The sequence below is a fragment of the Cherax quadricarinatus genome, chromosome 59 (genome assembly GCF_038502225.1).
Source record: "Cherax quadricarinatus isolate ZL_2023a chromosome 59, ASM3850222v1, whole genome shotgun sequence".
NCBI classification, from domain to species: Eukaryota; Metazoa; Arthropoda; class Malacostraca; order Decapoda; family Parastacidae; genus Cherax; species Cherax quadricarinatus.
In genome coordinates, this window is record NC_091350.1 from 23,751,094 (window position 1) to 23,768,609 (window position 17,516).

General features: G+C 39.9%; 1 protein-coding gene across 1 annotated transcript in view; it reads right to left on the bottom strand.

The window, feature by feature from the left end:
* LOC128698835 (nephrin-like) overlaps positions 1 to 17,516 on the bottom strand; it is an 829,595-nt gene that overhangs the window by 212,371 nt on the left and 599,708 nt on the right. The window contains exon 7 of the mRNA XM_070097658.1: positions 8,020 to 8,164. Within this exon, the coding sequence (XP_069953759.1) occupies positions 8,020 to 8,164 (145 nt within the window). The remainder of the gene's footprint in view (positions 1 to 8,019; positions 8,165 to 17,516) is intronic.

The following is a 17,516-nucleotide window of genomic DNA, read 5'->3' on the forward strand; positions in this document are numbered from 1 at the left end:
TTGGTCACACTTCACAGACACGCACATGCATATATATATATACATACATCTAGGTTTTTCTCCTTTTTCTAAATAGCTCTTGTTCTTTTTTATTTCTTCTATTGTCCATGGGGAAGTGGAAAAGAATCTTTCCTCCGTAAGCCATGCGTGTCGTATGAGGCGACTAAAATGCCGGGAGCAATGGGCTAGTAACCCCTTCTCCTGTATACAATTACTAAAAAAGAGAAGAAGAAAAACTTTATAAAACTGGGTTGCTTAAATGTGCGTGGATGTAGTGCGGATGACAAGAAACAGATGATTGCTGATGTTATGAATGAAAAGAAGTTGGATGTCCTGGCCCTAAGCGAAACAAAGCTGAAGGGGGTAGGAGAGTTTCAGTGGGGGGAAATAAATGGGATTAAATCTGGAGTATCTGAGAGAGTTAGAGCAAAGGAAGGGGTAGCAGTAATGTTAAATGATCAGTTATGGAAGGAGAAAAGAGAATATGAATGTGTAAATTCAAGAATTATGTGGATTAAAGTAAAGGTTGGATGCGAGAAGTGGGTCATAATAAGCGTGTATGCACCTGGAGAAGAGAGGAATGCAGAGGAGAGAGAGAGATTTTGGGAGATGTTAAGTGAATGTATAGGAGCCTTTGAACCAAGTGAGAGAGTAATTGTGGTAGGGGACTTGAATGCTAAAGTAGGAGAAACTTTTAGAGAGGGTGTGGTAGGTAAGTTTGGGGTGCCAGGTGTAAATGATAATGGGAGCCCTTTGATTGAACTTTGTATAGAAAGGGGTTTAGTTATAGGTAATACATATTTTAAGAAAAAGAGGATAAATAAGTATACACGATATGATGTAGGGCGAAATGACAGTAGTTTGTTGGATTATGTATTGGTAGATAAAAGACTGTTGAGTAGACTTCAGGATGTACATGTTTATAGAGGGGCCACAGATATATCAGATCACTTTCTAGTTGTAGCTACACTGAGAGTAAAAGGTAGATGGGATACAAGGAGAATAGAAGCATCAGGGAAGAGAGAGGTGAAGGTTTATAAACTAAAAGAGGAGGCAGTTAGGGTAAGATATAAACAGCTATTGGAGGATAGATGGGCTAATGAGAGCATAGGCAATGGGGTCGAAGAGGTATGGGGTAGGTTTAAAAATGTAGTGTTAGAGTGTTCAGCAGAAGTTTGTGGTTACAGGAAAGTGGGTGCAGGAGGGAAGAGGAGCGATTGGTGGAATGATGATGTAAAGAGAGTAGTAAGGGAGAAAAAGTTAGCATATGAGAAGTTTTTACAAAGTAGAAGTGATGCAAGGAGGGAAGAGTATATGGAGAAAAAGAGAGAGGTTAAGAGAGTGGTGAAGCAATGTAAAAAGAGAGCAAATGAGAGAGTGGGTGAGATGTTATCAACAAATTTTGTTGAAAATAAGAAAAAGTTTTGGAGTGAGATTAACAAGTTAAGAAAGCCTAGAGAACAAATGGATTTGTCAGTTAAAAATAGGAGAGGAGAGTTATTAAATGGAGAGTTAGAGGTATTGGGAAGATGGAAGGAATATTTTGAGGAATTGTTAAATGTTGATGAAGATAGGGAAGCTGTGATTTCGTGTATAGGGCAAGGAGGAATAACATCTTGTAGGAGTGAGGAAGAGCCAGTTGTGAGTGTGGGGGAAGTTCGTGAGGCAGTAGGTAAAATGAAAGGGGGTAAGGCAGCCGGGATTGATGGGATAAAGATAGAAATGTTAAAAGCAGGTGGGGATATAGTTTTGGAGTGGTTGGTGCAATTGTTTAATAAATGTATGGAAGAGGGTAAGGTACCTAGGGATTGGCAGAGAGCATGCATAGTTCCTTTGTATAAAGGCAAAGGGGATAAAAGAGAGTGCAAAAATTATAGGGGGATAAGTCTGTTGAGTGTACCTGGTAAAGTGTATGGTAGAGTTATAATTGAAAGAATTAAGAGTAAGACGGAGAATAGGATAGCAGATGAACAAGGAGGCTTTAGGAAAGGTAGGGGGTGTGTGGACCAGGTGTTTACAGTGAAACATATAAGTGAACAGTATTTAGATAAGGCTAAAGAGGTCTTTGTGGCATTTATGGATTTGGAAAAGGCGTATGACAGGGTGGATAGGGGGGCAATGTGGCAGATGTTGCAAGTGTATGGTGTAGGAGGTAGGTTACTGAAAGCAGTGAAGAGTTTTTACGAGGATAGTGAGGCTCAAGTTAGAGTATGTAGGAAAGAGGGAAATTTTTTCCCAGTAAAAGTAGGCCTTAGACAAGGATGTGTGATGTCACCGTGGTTGTTTAATATATTTATAGATGGGGTTGTAAGAGAAGTAAATGCGAGGGTCTTGGCAAGAGGCGTGGAGTTAAAAGATAAAGAATCACACACAAAGTGGGAGTTGTCACAGCTGCTCTTTGCTGATGACACTGTGCTCTTGGGAGATTCTGAAGAGAAGTTGCAGAGATTGGTGGATGAATTTGGTAGGGTGTGCAAAAGAAGAAAATTAAAGGTGAATACAGGAAAGAGTAAGGTTATGAGGATAACAAAAAGATTAGGTGATGAAAGATTGAATATCAGATTGGAGGGAGAGAGTATGGAGGAGGTGAACGTATTCAGATATTTGGGAGTGGACGTGTCAGCGGATGGGTCTATGAAAGATGAGGTGAATCATAGAATTGATGAGGGAAAAAGAGTGAGTGGTGCACTTAGGAGTCTGTGGAGACAAAGAACTTTGTCCTTGGAGGCAAAGAGGGGAATGTATGAGAGTATAGTTTTACCAACGCTCTTATATGGGTGTGAAGCGTGGGTGATGAATGTTGCAGCGAGGAGAAGGCTGGAGGCAGTGGAGATGTCATGTCTGAGGGCAATGTGTGGTGTGAATATAATGCAGAGAATTCGTAGTTTGGAAGTTAGGAGGAGGTGCGGGATTACCAAAACTGTTGTCCAGAGGGCTGAGGAAGGGTTGTTGAGGTGGTTCGGACATGTAGAGAGAATGGAGCGAAACAGAATGACTTCAAGAGTGTATCAGTCTGTAGTGGAAGGAAGGCGGGGTAGGGGTCGGCCTAGGAAGGGTTGGAGGGAGGGGGTAAAGGAGGTTTTGTGTGCGAGGGGCTTGGACTTCCAGCAGGCATGCTTGAGCGTGTTTGATAGGAGTGAATGGAGACAAATGGTTTTTAATACTTGACGTGCTGTTGGAGTGTGAGCAAAGTAACATTTATGAAGGGATTCAGGGAAACCGGCAGGCCGGACTTGAGTCCTGGAGATGGGAAGTACAGTGCCTGCACTCTGAAGGAGGGGTGTTAATGTTGCAGTTTAAAAACTGTAGTGTAAAGCACCCTTCTGGCAAGACAGTGATGGAGTGACTGATGGTGAAAGTTTTTCTTTTTCGGGCCACCCTGCCGTGGTGGGAATCGGCCGGTGTGATAAAAAAAAAAAAAAAAAAAAAAAAAAAAAAAAAAAAAAAAAAAAATATATATATATATATATATATATACACATATATATATATATACACATATATATATATATATATATATATATATATATATACATATATATACATATATATATATATATATATATATATATATATATATATACATATATATATATATATATATATATATATATATATATATATATATATATATATATATATATATATATATATATATATATATATATATATATATATATATATATATATATATATATATATATATATATATATATATATATATATATATATATATGTCGTGCCGAATAGGCAGAACTTGCGATCTTGGCTTAAATAGCAACGCTCATCTTGCCATATAGGACAAGTGAAAATTTGTGTATGCAATAATTTCGCCAAAATCATTCTGAACCTAAAGAAAAAAAATATATTTCACTGTGTTTGTTTAGTATTAAATTATTGTAAACAAATCTAAAACATATTTAGTTGCGTTAGGCTAAAATAAATTGTTCTTGTTGCAATAAGGTTAGGTAAATTCTTTTGGAGCAAAATTAAAATTTTTTACATTAACATTAATGGAAAAAATATATCTTTAAACGTATAAGAGAAAATTTTAGAAAGGACTTAATTTTAAATGAGTTCTTGCTAATTGGCCAGTTTTACATATTCGGCACGACATATATATATATATATATATATAGATGGGGTGGTAGGGGAAGTGGAATATTCAAATGGCTTCAGGAAGAAATCCAAATATTCTTCCTTGAAGCCTTTTTATCCACTTCTCCGAGGCTATGGGTCCCACAATTTACACCAGAGGTGGACCCCATCCTATATATATATATATATATATATATATATATATATATATATACATATGCAAAACAACCACTGTGAAAGACTAGAGAAATTCCAAGCGCTTTCGTGACTGCTCACATTATCAAGGAACTATGAAAGTAAAGCTTCAAAGGAAGGAGATATAAGGGGTCTAGCCAAAACCTCACTATCAGATCCCACAACAATGAAACACCTGATGCGCGACTCATAAGAAAGGGAACACTGCAACAGGCCCGCTGGCCCAACTAGACAGGTCCTTCACACAACCCACCAACAAACTATTCTACCCAAGAAATAAGAAATTTAAAAAAATTATTATTTGTCCAGTGTATTATTAAATTCTTCCCAAATTCTATTAATTATGAATGGATCTAATTTATATAAACCAAAGGAAATATTCATATTATTGTCAAAACTGCTTTTTATGAAGCAAGATTCATTATATATTTGTGTCGACCATGGACTTGCTTGATACAACTTTCTCAACTTTTTGAAAATCAATTGGATGGTTAAAATCTCTTACATGAATAAATAGAGCATTGGAATCTTGTCCAGTTCTAATGCTATATTTATGTTGTTTTAATCTAAGTTCGAGATTTTTACCAGTTTGACTGTAATAAACTTTATCGCAAATTTTACAAGGAATCTTTTAGACACATCCATTAGCATTTTGGGGGGAATTCTTTATCAAAAGTTTTTTACTGTATCAAGATTTTTGAATGCAACTTTAATGTTAAAAGTCTTGAGAAGAGAAGGCATATCAATCATGTTTTCACGGTAAGGGAGAACCAACATATTTTTAGTTGAATAAGGCTGGTTGCCCCTTTTTGGATTGTAAAAAGTATTTCTAGCAGCTTTAAAAGATTTATCAATTACATTTTTTGGGTATTTCAAATCATTACCTATTTCGTAAATTTTGGATATTTCGTCATCTATGAACTCTGGACTACAAATTCGTAAAACTCTCAAAAACATTGATGAGAAAGCAGACAGTTTAACTCTATCTTGATGCGAAGAATAATAGTGGACATGTGAACAGTTATTTGTAGGTTTTCTGTAAATTTTAAATTTGAATTCATTATTACCCTTAATAATTAAAACATCTAGAAAAGGCAATGAGTTATTTTCTTCAAACTCAACAGTAAAGTTTATAGAATGGGCTAAGCTATTTAATTTGCCAAGGAAATGGTGTATATCTACATTTTTGGGCATAAGACACACTGTACCTGTGTTCGTATTATCAACAGTGAAATGGGTTGCCGGAACATGTCAGATCCTGTCCTAACATGAGCAAGGATTAATTTCTTTAAAGACTTGAAAATTTCTTGCAATTTTATTTAGTTCTTCATATATTTGTATTGTTATTTTCCGTATTTCTGGTTGTTGCTTTGTTTTGAATATTCTCGTTTATTCATTATGGAAAATAAACAGAATAATTATATATATGAATCGAATTCTTATTATTATGACGAAATGTTGTGTTTGGGTAACTGCCATTTTTGAAATCAGAATTATATAGACGAGTCAAAAAATGGTTAGGTCACTTTTAACATCAAAATCTTGAATTTGTTACAACAATCCGAAATCTTAACCTCACAATAAACTGAAAACCGATTTTTATACATACATAACTTCCCTATTAAGAGTTTGATGGTGATGGAAACTTATTGCATGGAAAAAAAAACTCTGGTTTACGATGCATCCAGGATAGAGAGCTGATCAGAAATGGTATTCATAATAGAACACAAACCATTATAACCATTTGTTTATTTAAATTGGTGAAATGACACTTACACAGCTCAAAAATATTCTGAACTCTTATTTGTAATATAAGAATTTGATGAGAAACGGTGAACTTAAATTATTTGATGAGAGACGGTGATCTTAAATTATTTGATGAGAAACGGTGATCTTAAATTATTTGATGAGAGACGGTGATCTTAAATTATTTGATGAGAAACGGTGATCTTAAATTATTTGATGAGAGACGGTGATCTTAAATTATTTGATGAGAGATGGTGATCTTAAATTATTTGATGAGAGACGGCGATCTTAAATTATTTGATGAGAGACGGTGATCTTAAATTATTTGATGAGAGACGGTGATCTTAAATTATTTGATGAGAGACGGTGATCTTAAATTATTTGATGAGAGATGGTGATCTTAAATTATTTGATGAGAGACGGTGATCTTAAATTATTTGATGAGAGACGGTGATCTTAAATTATTTGATGAGAGACGGTAATCTTAAATTATTTGATGAGAGACGGTGATCTTAAATTATTTGATGAGAGACGGTAATCTTAAATTATTTGATGAGAGACGGTGATCTTAAATTATTTGATGAGAGACGGTGATCTTAAATTATTTGATGAGAAACGGTGATCTTAAATTATTTGATGAGAGACGGTGATCTTAAATTATTTGATGAGAGATGGTGATCTTAAATTATGTGATGAGAGACGGTGATCTTAAATTATTTGATGAGAGACGGTGATCTTAAATTATTTGATGAGAGACGGTAATCTTAAATTATTTGATGAGAGACGGTGATCTTAAATTATTTGATGAGAGACGGTGATCTTAAATTATTTGATGAGAGACGGTGATCTTAAATTATTTGATGAGAGACAGTGATCTTAAATTATTTGATGAGAGACGGTGATCTTAAATTATTTGATGAGAGACAGTGATCTTAAATTATTTGATGAGAGACGGTGATCTTAAATTATTTGATGAGAGACGGTGATCTTAAATTATTTGATGAGAGACGGTGATCTTAAATTATTTGATGAGAGACGGTGATCTTAAATTATTTGATGAGAGACGGTGATCTTAAATTATTTGATGAGAGACGGTGATCTTAAATTATTTGATGAGAGACGGTGATCTTAAATTATTTGATGAGAGACGGTAATCTTAAATTATTTGATGAGAGACGGTGATCTTAAATTATTTGATGAGAGACGGTGATCTTAAATTATTTGATGAGAGACGGTGATCTTAAATTATTTGATGAGAGACGGTGATCTTAAATTATTTGATGAGAGACGGTGATCTTAAATTATTTGATGAGAGACGGTGATCTTAAATTATTTGATGAGAGACGGTGATCTTAAATTATTTGATGAGAGACGGTGATCTTAAATTATTTGATGAGAGACGGTGATCTTAAATTATTTGATGATAGACGGTGATCTTAAATTATTTGATGAGAGACGGTGATCTTAAATTATCACATCACTCCAACTTTGACAAAAAATGAAAAGACAACTGCAATAGGTATTCACATTGGGGGATAACTGCTACTACTACTACTACTACTATTACTACTGCTACTACTACTACTATTACTACTGCTACGTCACCTGCCTGCTGCCTACCACCATGCTTGCGCCTGCCTGCTGCTACCAGCCAGCCAGCCGCCACCTTGCTACTACCTGCTGCGGCTACTACCTGCTGCTGCCACTACTGCCACTGCCTGCTACTGCTGCTACGTGCTGCTGTCCTACTGCATACTGCTACTGCACCTACTGCTACCTGCTACCTACCTACTCACCGCCACTACCATGCTACCACCACCTGCGGCCACTACCACCTGCCACCACCGCCTACCTACTGCTGCCTACCACTACCTACTGCCTACCACCACTGCTATTACTACTACTACTACTACTACTAAGACTACTACTACTACTACTACTATTACTACTACAAATAACAATAATAATGGTATTACTTACGTGTTACATTGAGTGTTGTGTTTGTGGAGACGGGAGGGTTTGACAGTGTAGACGACACCGCTGTACACGTCAACACGGCGCCGTTCTCTTTGGGAGTGGCGATGAATCCAACCCAAGACACCGTGTCGCTCCCAACCTGCCGAGTCTAACACACCCAAGATAAAGCTTTTACTTCATTAGGTTTATGAGTTATGTGCTGTACATAATTTGTGATCACAATTCGCCTTTACAACAAAACTGTGATTATTTTAATACCAGGAACTGGGTTTAAACTATGCTCTCAGTGTACATAATTGATAAACAGATAAATAAGACCTGTGCAATAATTAGGTACCTTTATACCTAAATGTTTTCCTTATTCAATAAGCTTCATTAATAGTATAAATACATTGTTGAACACATTTTCAAGGGGCTGATGATGGCATTCACATCGGAATGCTTCAACATTTACATCCGTCAGCCCTCGCAGTCCTCTTACGTCTTTTTAATCTTATTTGCTACCAAGGTCTTCCCCAGCTGTGAAAATCTGCCATTGTTCTGCCTTTCATAAAAAGTTTACTTCGGTCCATGATGCCGCACACTATCGTCCCATTGTTCTTTCCAGTGCAATTTGCAAGTCGATGGAACCTTAGTGTGTCATTTTGGGACACGATAGACAATTTAGCTTTCGTAAAGGTCGTTCCACCATTGACTCCTTAGTCTGCTTAGATTTCAAAATGCCTTTGCTAGTAACCACTCACTTATCGCAGTGTTCATTGATCTTGAAAAGGCATGACACTACATAGAAATATAACATCTTGGTCCAAGCTCATTCCTTAGGCCTCCGAGGCAGTGCGCCACTTTTCCTTATAAACTTCTTTTCTGAGTGATGTTTCCGTGTTCGGGTTTATAATTTGCTTCCCCTGGATTTTGTCCAAGCTGAAGGTGTCTTTCAGGGATGTGCCCTTAGCACCCCTCTTTTTCTACTAGTTATAAATGATCTGACCTCTGTTCTCTCGTCTAAATTTCGGTCATCACATTACTCTATCCTCTGCAGGTGCTGACTCTCGCCTGGTAGCAGCCTCACTCCAGGATGCTGTCAACCGCGTTTTCCATTAGGTCACTACTCATTGATTTAAATTTTCTGGTGCCAAAATGCACGAAATTATTTTCACCAGAGGGTCTGTTGTCTATGGTGCTCCATTGTACCTGTATGGCTCTGGAATCGCTGAACGTGATACGGTCAGATTTCTCGGCCTTCTGTTTGATCGCCTGTTCTCCTGGAAACCTCATTACCTCTCTGAAAGCAATTTGCCATTCCGACTGAACCTCCTTAAAACCCTCGCTCATCTTTCGTGGTGGGCGGATAGTGGAACTCTTCTTCGACTCCACTAAGTCATAATTTTATCGAAAGAAGACTATGTTCACCAGATATATTCTGTGGCCTCTCCTGCAACTCTTTCTTGTTTCCATTCATCATAATGAATTGACGTTTATATCTAGGGGCTTTTCGTTCCTTCCCTGTCGAGAGCCTATATGCAGAAACGAATATTCCATTCTTTAAAGATCGACGTGATGTCCATTGCCTCCATTATTTTGTCCTCTCTCATGACCTTCACGATCCTTCTAAACACAGGATAGTAACAAGCATTAGTACAGGTCCATTATTTGTTCGTGCCCCTGTTTACTATGTCCCTTTTTTCGTCGTCTTCACTGGCTTTTGGCTTCTCTTCATTTGTCCCCTTTATATGTTCATCCAGCATCTAACTTTTCTCTTTCCTCCTGGAAGGTTCCGACAGTTCATGTCTGTTCTTCTCCACTGCGGTGCGCGGAAGCTCAAATACCTATAGATGCTTCTCGCTTCCTTTTTCTCGACCAATTTCGGTCTCATTCTCATGCCGTTGCAGTTTACACTGAAGGTTCTAAATCCTCTGATGATGTCGGCTATTCAGCTTTCTTCCCAGATAGTGTTGTGCAAGGTCATTTATTAGCCTCAGCTAGCATTTTCACAGCTGAACTGTGCTTCTTTTTCTTAATAATAATAATAATCTCAGCTGAACTATATGTAATTCTCAAAGCAATTATTCGCATTGTGTCCAGGTCTACCTCACCGTTTGTGGTCTCAAACTCCTTTAGTGCATCGCAAGCAATTAAATGTTTAATACGCTTCATCTTCTAGTTCTTCGTATACAACTTTGGTTGCGAAGTAAAACGACACAAGTGCAACTAACAATAAAAATGTCACATTAGTTGCACTTGTGTCCTTTTACTTTACATATTGTCGGTAATTCTACCAACATTATTACAACTCTGGTTGCGCCGGATTTCTAGCAAAAACATGGTAATCGTCCCTGGTCATGTTGATGTTCAAGGCAACGAGTTGACTGCTGCGCGGTCAGCGTTACAGGACCTTCGGGTTTAATATAGAAGTATTCTATTCTCAGACTGTTTTGCTGTATCTCTGACCTCCTTCGCAACCATTAGCAACAAAGTAGGGCTGAGTCGATTTCTAAGAAATTGCATTCTATCAAGCCGAGTTTAGGATCTTGGTCTTCTTATCACTGATGTAGTGGTTGGGAGACTACGCTCTCTCTCGCATCGGACACACACGTTTCGCTCATGGGTATCCAATGGAGAGGCACCCAGTTCCACTCTGTGAGAAGTGTCAGATTCCAGTTTCAGTTTCTCATATTCTATTGGACTGTCCTGTTTATCAGCGAGCACACAGAATTTACCTCCGACGTCGTCACCGCTCTAACACCCTTATTTTATCTTCCCTCCTCGCTGACGGCCCCACTTTTGACACAGACTTCCTCTTTGACTTTTTGACAGCAACAGGTTTACTACACAACCTTTCATAATAATAATAATAATAATAATAATAATAATAATAATAATAATAATACTAATAAGTGGAAAACAGGAATAAATAAAGGGGATGTAAATAGCATGCTAAAAATATCTAGCCAAGACAGGACTCGCAGCAATGGTTTTAAGTTGGAAAAATCCAGACTCAGGAAGGATATAGGAAAGCACTGGTTTGGTAATAGAGTTGTGGATGAGTGGAACAAACTCCCGAGTACCGTCATAGAAGCAAAGACGTTTATTTTTTTTTATTATCACACCGGCCGATTCCCACCAAGGCAGGGTGGCCCGAAAAAGAAAAACTTTCACCATCATTCACTCCATCACTGTCTTGCCAGAAGGGTGCTTTACACTACAGTTTTTAAACTGCAACATTAACACCCCTCCTTCAGAGTGCAGGCACTGTACTTCCCATCTCCAGGACTCAAGTCCGGCCTGCCGGTTTCCCTGAATCCCTTCATAAATGTTACTTTGCTCACACTCCAACAGCACGTCAAGTATTAAAAACCATTTGTCTCCATTCACTCCTATCAAACACGCTCACGCATGCCTGCTGGAAGTCCAAGCCCCTCGCACACAAAACCTCCTTTACCCCCTCCCTCCAACCCTTCCTAGGCCGACCCCTACCCCGCCTTCCTTCCACTACAGACTGATACACTCTTGAAGTCATTCTGTTTCGCTCCATTCTCTCTACATGTCCGAACCACCTCAACAACCCTTCCTCAGCCCTCTGGACAACAGTTTTGGTAATCCCGCACCTCCTCCTAACTTCCAAACTACGAATTCTCTGCATTATATTCACACCACACATTGCCCTCAGACATGACATCTCCACTGCCTCCAGCCTTCTCCTCGCTGCAACATTCATCACCCACGCTTCACACCCATATAAGAGCGTTGGTAAAACTATACTCTCATACATTCCCCTCTTTGCCTCCAAGGACAAAGTTCTTTGTCTCCACAGACTCCTAAGTGCACCACTCACTCTTTTTCCCTCATCAATTCTATGATTCACCTCATCTTTCATAGACCCATCCGCTGACACGTCCACTCCCAAATATCTGAATACGTTCACCTCCTCCATACTCTCTCCCTCCAATCTGATATTCAATCTTTCATCACCTAATCTTTTTGTTATCCTCATAACCTTACTCTTTCCTGTATTCACCTTTAATTTTCTTCTTTTGCACACCCTACCAAATTCATCCACCAATCTCTGCAACTTCTCTTCAGAATCTCCCAAGAGCACAGTGTCATCAGCAAAGAGCAGCTGTGACAACTCCCACTTTGTGTGTGATTCTTTATCTTTTAACTCCACGCCTCTTGCCAAGACCCTCGCATTTACTTCTCTTACAACCCCATCTATAAATATATTAAACAACCACGGTGACATCACACATCCTTGTCTAAGGCCTACTTTTACTGGGAAAAAATTTCCCTCTTTCCTACATACTCTAACTTGAGCCTCACTATCCTCGTAAAAACTCTTCACTGCTTTCAGTAACCTACCTCCTACACCATACACTTGCAACATCTGCCACATTGCCCCCCTATCCACCCTGTCATACGCCTTTTCCAAATCCATAAATGCCACAAAGACCTCTTTAGCCTTATCTAAATACTGTTCACTTATATGTTTCACTGTAAACACCTGGTCCACACACCCCCTACCTTTCCTAAAGCCTCCTTGTTCATCTGCTATCCTATTCTCCGTCTTACTCTTAATTCTTTCAATTATAACTCTACCATACACTTTACCAGGTACACTCAACAGACTTATCCCCCTATAATTTTTGCACTCTCTTTTATCCCCTTTGCCTTTATACAAAGGAACTATGCATGCTCTCTGCCAATCCCTAGGTACCTTACCCTCTTCCATACATTTATTAAATAATTGCACCAACCACTCCAAAACTATATCCCCACCTGCTTTTAACATTTCTATCTTTATCCCATCAATCCCGGCTGCCTTACCCCCTTTCATTTTACCTACTGCCTCACGAACTTCCCCCACACTCACAACTGGCTCTTCCTCACTCCTACAAGATGTTATTCCTCCTTGCCCTATACACGAAATCACAGCTTCCCTATCTTCATCAACATTTAACAATTCCTCAAAATATTCCTTCCATCTTCCCAATACCTCTAACTCTCCATTTAATAACTCTCCTCTCCTATTTTTAACTGACAAATCCATTTGTTCTCTAGGCTTTCTTAACTTGTTAATCTCACTCCAAAACTTTTTCTTATTTTCAACAAAATTTGTTGATAACATCTCACCCACTCTCTCATTTGCTCTCTTTTTACATTGCTTCACCACTCTCTTAACTTCTCTCTTTTTCTCCATATACTCTTCCCTCCTTGCATCACTTCTACTTTGTAAAAACTTCTCATATGCTAACTTTTTCTCCCTTACTACTCTCTTTACATCATCATTCCACCAATCGCTCCTCTTCCCTCCTGCACCCACTTTCCTGTAACCACAAACTTCTGCTGAACACTCTAACACTACATTTTTAAACCTACCCCATACCTCTTCGACCCCATTGCCTATGCTCTCATTAGCCCATCTATCCTCCAATAGCTGTTTATATCTTACCCTAACTGCCTCCTCTTTTAGTTTATAAACCTTCACCTCTCTCTTCCCTGATGCTTCTATTCTCCTTGTATCCCATCTACCTTTTACTCTCAGTGTAGCTACAACTAGAAAGTGATCTGATATATCTGTGGCCCCTCTATAAACATGTACATCCTGAAGTCTACTCAACAGTCTTTTATCTACCAATACATAATCCAACAAACTACTGTCATTTCGCCCTACATCATATCGTGTATACTTATTTATCCTCTTTTTCTTAAAATATGTATTACCTATAACTAAACCCCTTTCTATACAAAGTTCAATCAAAGGGCTCCCATTATCATTTACACCTGGCACCCCAAACTTACCTACCACACCCTCTCTAAAAGTTTCTCCTACTTTAGCATTCAAGTCCCCTACCACAATTACTCTCTCACTTGGTTCAAAGGCTCCTATACATTCACTTAACATCTCCCAAAATCTCTCTCTCTCCTCTGCATTCCTCTCTTCTCCAGGTGCATACACACTTATTATGACCCACTTCTCGCATCCAACCTTTACTTTAATCCACATAATTCTTGAATTTACACATTCATATTCTCTTTTCTCCTTCCATAACTGATCATTTAACATTACTGCTACCCCTTCCTTTGCTCTAACTCTCTCAGATACTCCAGATTTAATCCCATTTATTTCCCCCCACTGAAACTCTCCTACCCCCTTCAGCTTTGTTTCGCTTAGGGCCAGGACATCCAACTTCTTTTCATTCATAACATCAGCAATCATCTGTTTCTTGTCATCCGCACTACATCCACGCACATTTAAGCAACCCAGTTTTATAAAGTTTTTCTTCTTCTCTTTTTTAGTAATTGTATACAGGAGAAGGGGTTACTAGCCCATTGCTCCCGGCATTTTAGTCGCCTCATACGACACGCATGGCTTACGGAGGAAAGATTCTTTTCCACTTCCCCATGGACAATAGAAGAAATAAAAAAGAACAAGAGCTATTTAGAAAAAGGAGAAAAACCTAGATGTATGTATATATATATATGCATGTGCGTGTCTGTGAAGTGTGACCAAAGTGTAAGTAGGAGTAGCAAGATATCCCTGTTATCTTAGCGTGTTTATGAGACAGAAAAAGAAACCAGCAATCCTACCATCATGCAAAACAGTTACAGGTTTTTGTTCCACAGTCATCTGGCAGGACGGTAGTACTTCCCTGGGTGGTTGCTGTCTACCAACCTACTATGTAGCTTTAAAAAAATGTAACGTAAATACATGAAGAGGCGTGCGTTGGAGCTGACTAGCTTGTGCTACTAAGTGAGATTCTGTGAAAGCGACCTGACCTAACTAGGTTGGGGCATTGGGGAACTTGGACCTGCCTCACACGGGCCAGTAGGCTAGCTGTAGTGTTCCTTCTTTCTTATGTTCTTATAATACATGTACAAGGTATACAGGCCTAGCTGACATCAGTGACATACTACTATACAGAAAGCCCTTTGTTATGCAGAGCATTTCGAGCAAATTAGATAAATTTTGTCCCAGGATGCGACCCACACCAATCGACTAGCCCCAGGGTAACCATTTCACTGATGGGTGAGCATAAATAAACGGTGTAAGGAAACACGCCCAGCGATTCTACCCTTGAGAATCGAACCATCTGAAGCGAGAGCTTCTGTGACCAGGCCACGGGCCTATGTACTCACCTAATTGTACTCACCTAATTGTGGTTGCAGGGCTCGAGACTCAGCTCCTGGCCCCGCCTCTTCACTGATCGCTACTAGGTCCTCTCCCTCTCTGCTTCCTGAGCTTTGTCATACCTCTTCTTAAACTATGTATGGTATATGTGTGATTGTGTGTATGTATGTATGTGTGTGAGTGTGTACTCACCTAGTTGTACTCACCTAGTTGAGGTTGCAGGGGTCGAGTCCAAGCTCCTGGCCCCGCCTCTTCACTGGTCGCTCCTAGGTCACTCTCCCTGAGCCGTGAGCTTTATCATACCTCTGCTTAAAGCTATGTATGGATCCTGCCTCCACTACATCGCTTCCCAAACTATTCCACTTACTGACTACTCTGTGGCTGAAGAAATACTTCCTAACATCCCTGTGATTCATCTGTGTCTTCAGCTTCCAACTGTGTCCCCTTGTTACTGTGTCCAGTCTCTGGAACATCCTGTCTTTGTCCACCTTGTCAATTCCTCTCAGTATTTTGTATGTCGTTATCATGTCCCCCCTATCTCTCCTATCCTCCAGTGTCGTCAGGTTGATTTCCCTTAACCTCTCCTCGTAGGACATACCTCTTAGCTCTGGGACTAGTCTTGTTGCAAACCTTTGCACTTTCTCTAGTTTCTTCACGTGCTTGGCTAGGTGTGGGTTCCAAACTGGTGCCGCATACTCCAATATGGGCCTAACGTACACGGTGTACAGGGTCCTGAATGATTCCTTATTAAGATGTCGGAATGCTGTTCTGAGGTTTGCTAGGCGCCCATATGCTGCAGCAGTTATTTGGTTGATGTGCGCTTCAGGAGATGTGCCTGGTGTTATACTCACCCCAAGATCTTTTTCCTTGAGTGAGGTTTGTAGTCTCTGACCCCCTAGACTGTACTCCGTCTGCGGCCTTCTTTGCCCTTCCCCAATCTTCATGACTTTGCACTTGGTGGGATTGAACTCCAGGAGCCAATTGCTGGACCAGGTCTGCAGCCTGTCCAGATCCCTTTGTAGTTCTGCCTGGTCTTCGATCGAGTGAATTCTTCTCATCAACTTCACGTCATCTGCAAACAGGGACACCTCAGAGTCTATTCCTTCCGTCATGTCGTTCACAAATACCAGAAACAGCACTGGTCCTAGGACTGACCCCTGCGGGACCCCACTGGTCACAGGTGCCCACTCTGACACCTCGCCACGTACCATGACTCGCTGCTGTCTTCCTGACAAGTATTCCCTGATCCATTGTAGTGCCTTCCCTGTTATCCCTGCTTGGTCCTCCAGTTTTTGCACCAATCTCTTGTGTGGAACTGTGTCAAACGCCTTCTTGCAGTCCAAGAAAATGCAATCCACCCACCCCTCTCTCTCTTGTCTTACTGCTGTCACCATGTCATAGAACTCCAGTAGGTTTGTGACACAGGATTTCCCGTCCCTGAAACCATGTTGGCTGCTGTTGATGAGATCATTCCTTTCTAGGTGTTCCACCACTCTTCTCCTGATAATCTTCTCCATGATTTTGCATACTATACATGTCAGTGACACTGGTCTGTAGTTTAATGCTTCATGTCTGTCTCCTTTTTTAAAGATTGGGACTACATTTGCTGTCTTCCATGCCTCAGGCAATCTCCCTGTTTCGATAGATGTATTGAATATTGTTGTTAGGGGTACACATAGCGCCTCTGCTCCCTCTCTCAGGACCCATGGAGAGATGTTATCTGGCCCCATTGCCTTTGAGGTATCTAGCTCACTCAGAAGCCTCTTCACTTCTTCCTCGGTTGTGTGTACTGTGTCCAGCACTTGGTGGTGTGCCCCACCTCTCCGTCTTTCTGGAGCCCCTTCTGTCTCCTCTGTGAACACTTCTTTGAATCTCTTGTTGAGTTCCTCACATACTTCACGGTCATTTCTTGTTGTCTCTCCTCCTTCCTTCCTTAGCCTGATTACCTGGTCTTTGACGGTTGTTTTCTTCCTGATGTGGCTGTATAACAGCTTCGGGTCAGATTTGGCTTTTGCTGCTATTTCGTTTTCATATTGTTGTTGGGCCTCCCTTCTTATCTGTGCATATTCGTTTCTGGCTCTACGACTGCTCTCCTTATTCTCCTGGGTCCTTTGCCTTCTATATTTCTTCCATTCCCTAGCACACTTGGTTTTTGCCTCCCTGCACCTTTGGGTGAACCATGGGCTCATCCTGGCTTTTTCATTATTCCTGTTACCCTTGGGTACAAACCTCTCCTCAGCCTCCTTGCACATGGTTGTTACATATTCCATCATCTCATTAACTGGCTTCCCTGCCAGTTCTCTGTCCCACTGAACCCCGTTCAGGAAGTTCCTCATTCCTGTGTAGTCCCCTTTCTTGTAGTTTGGCTTCATTC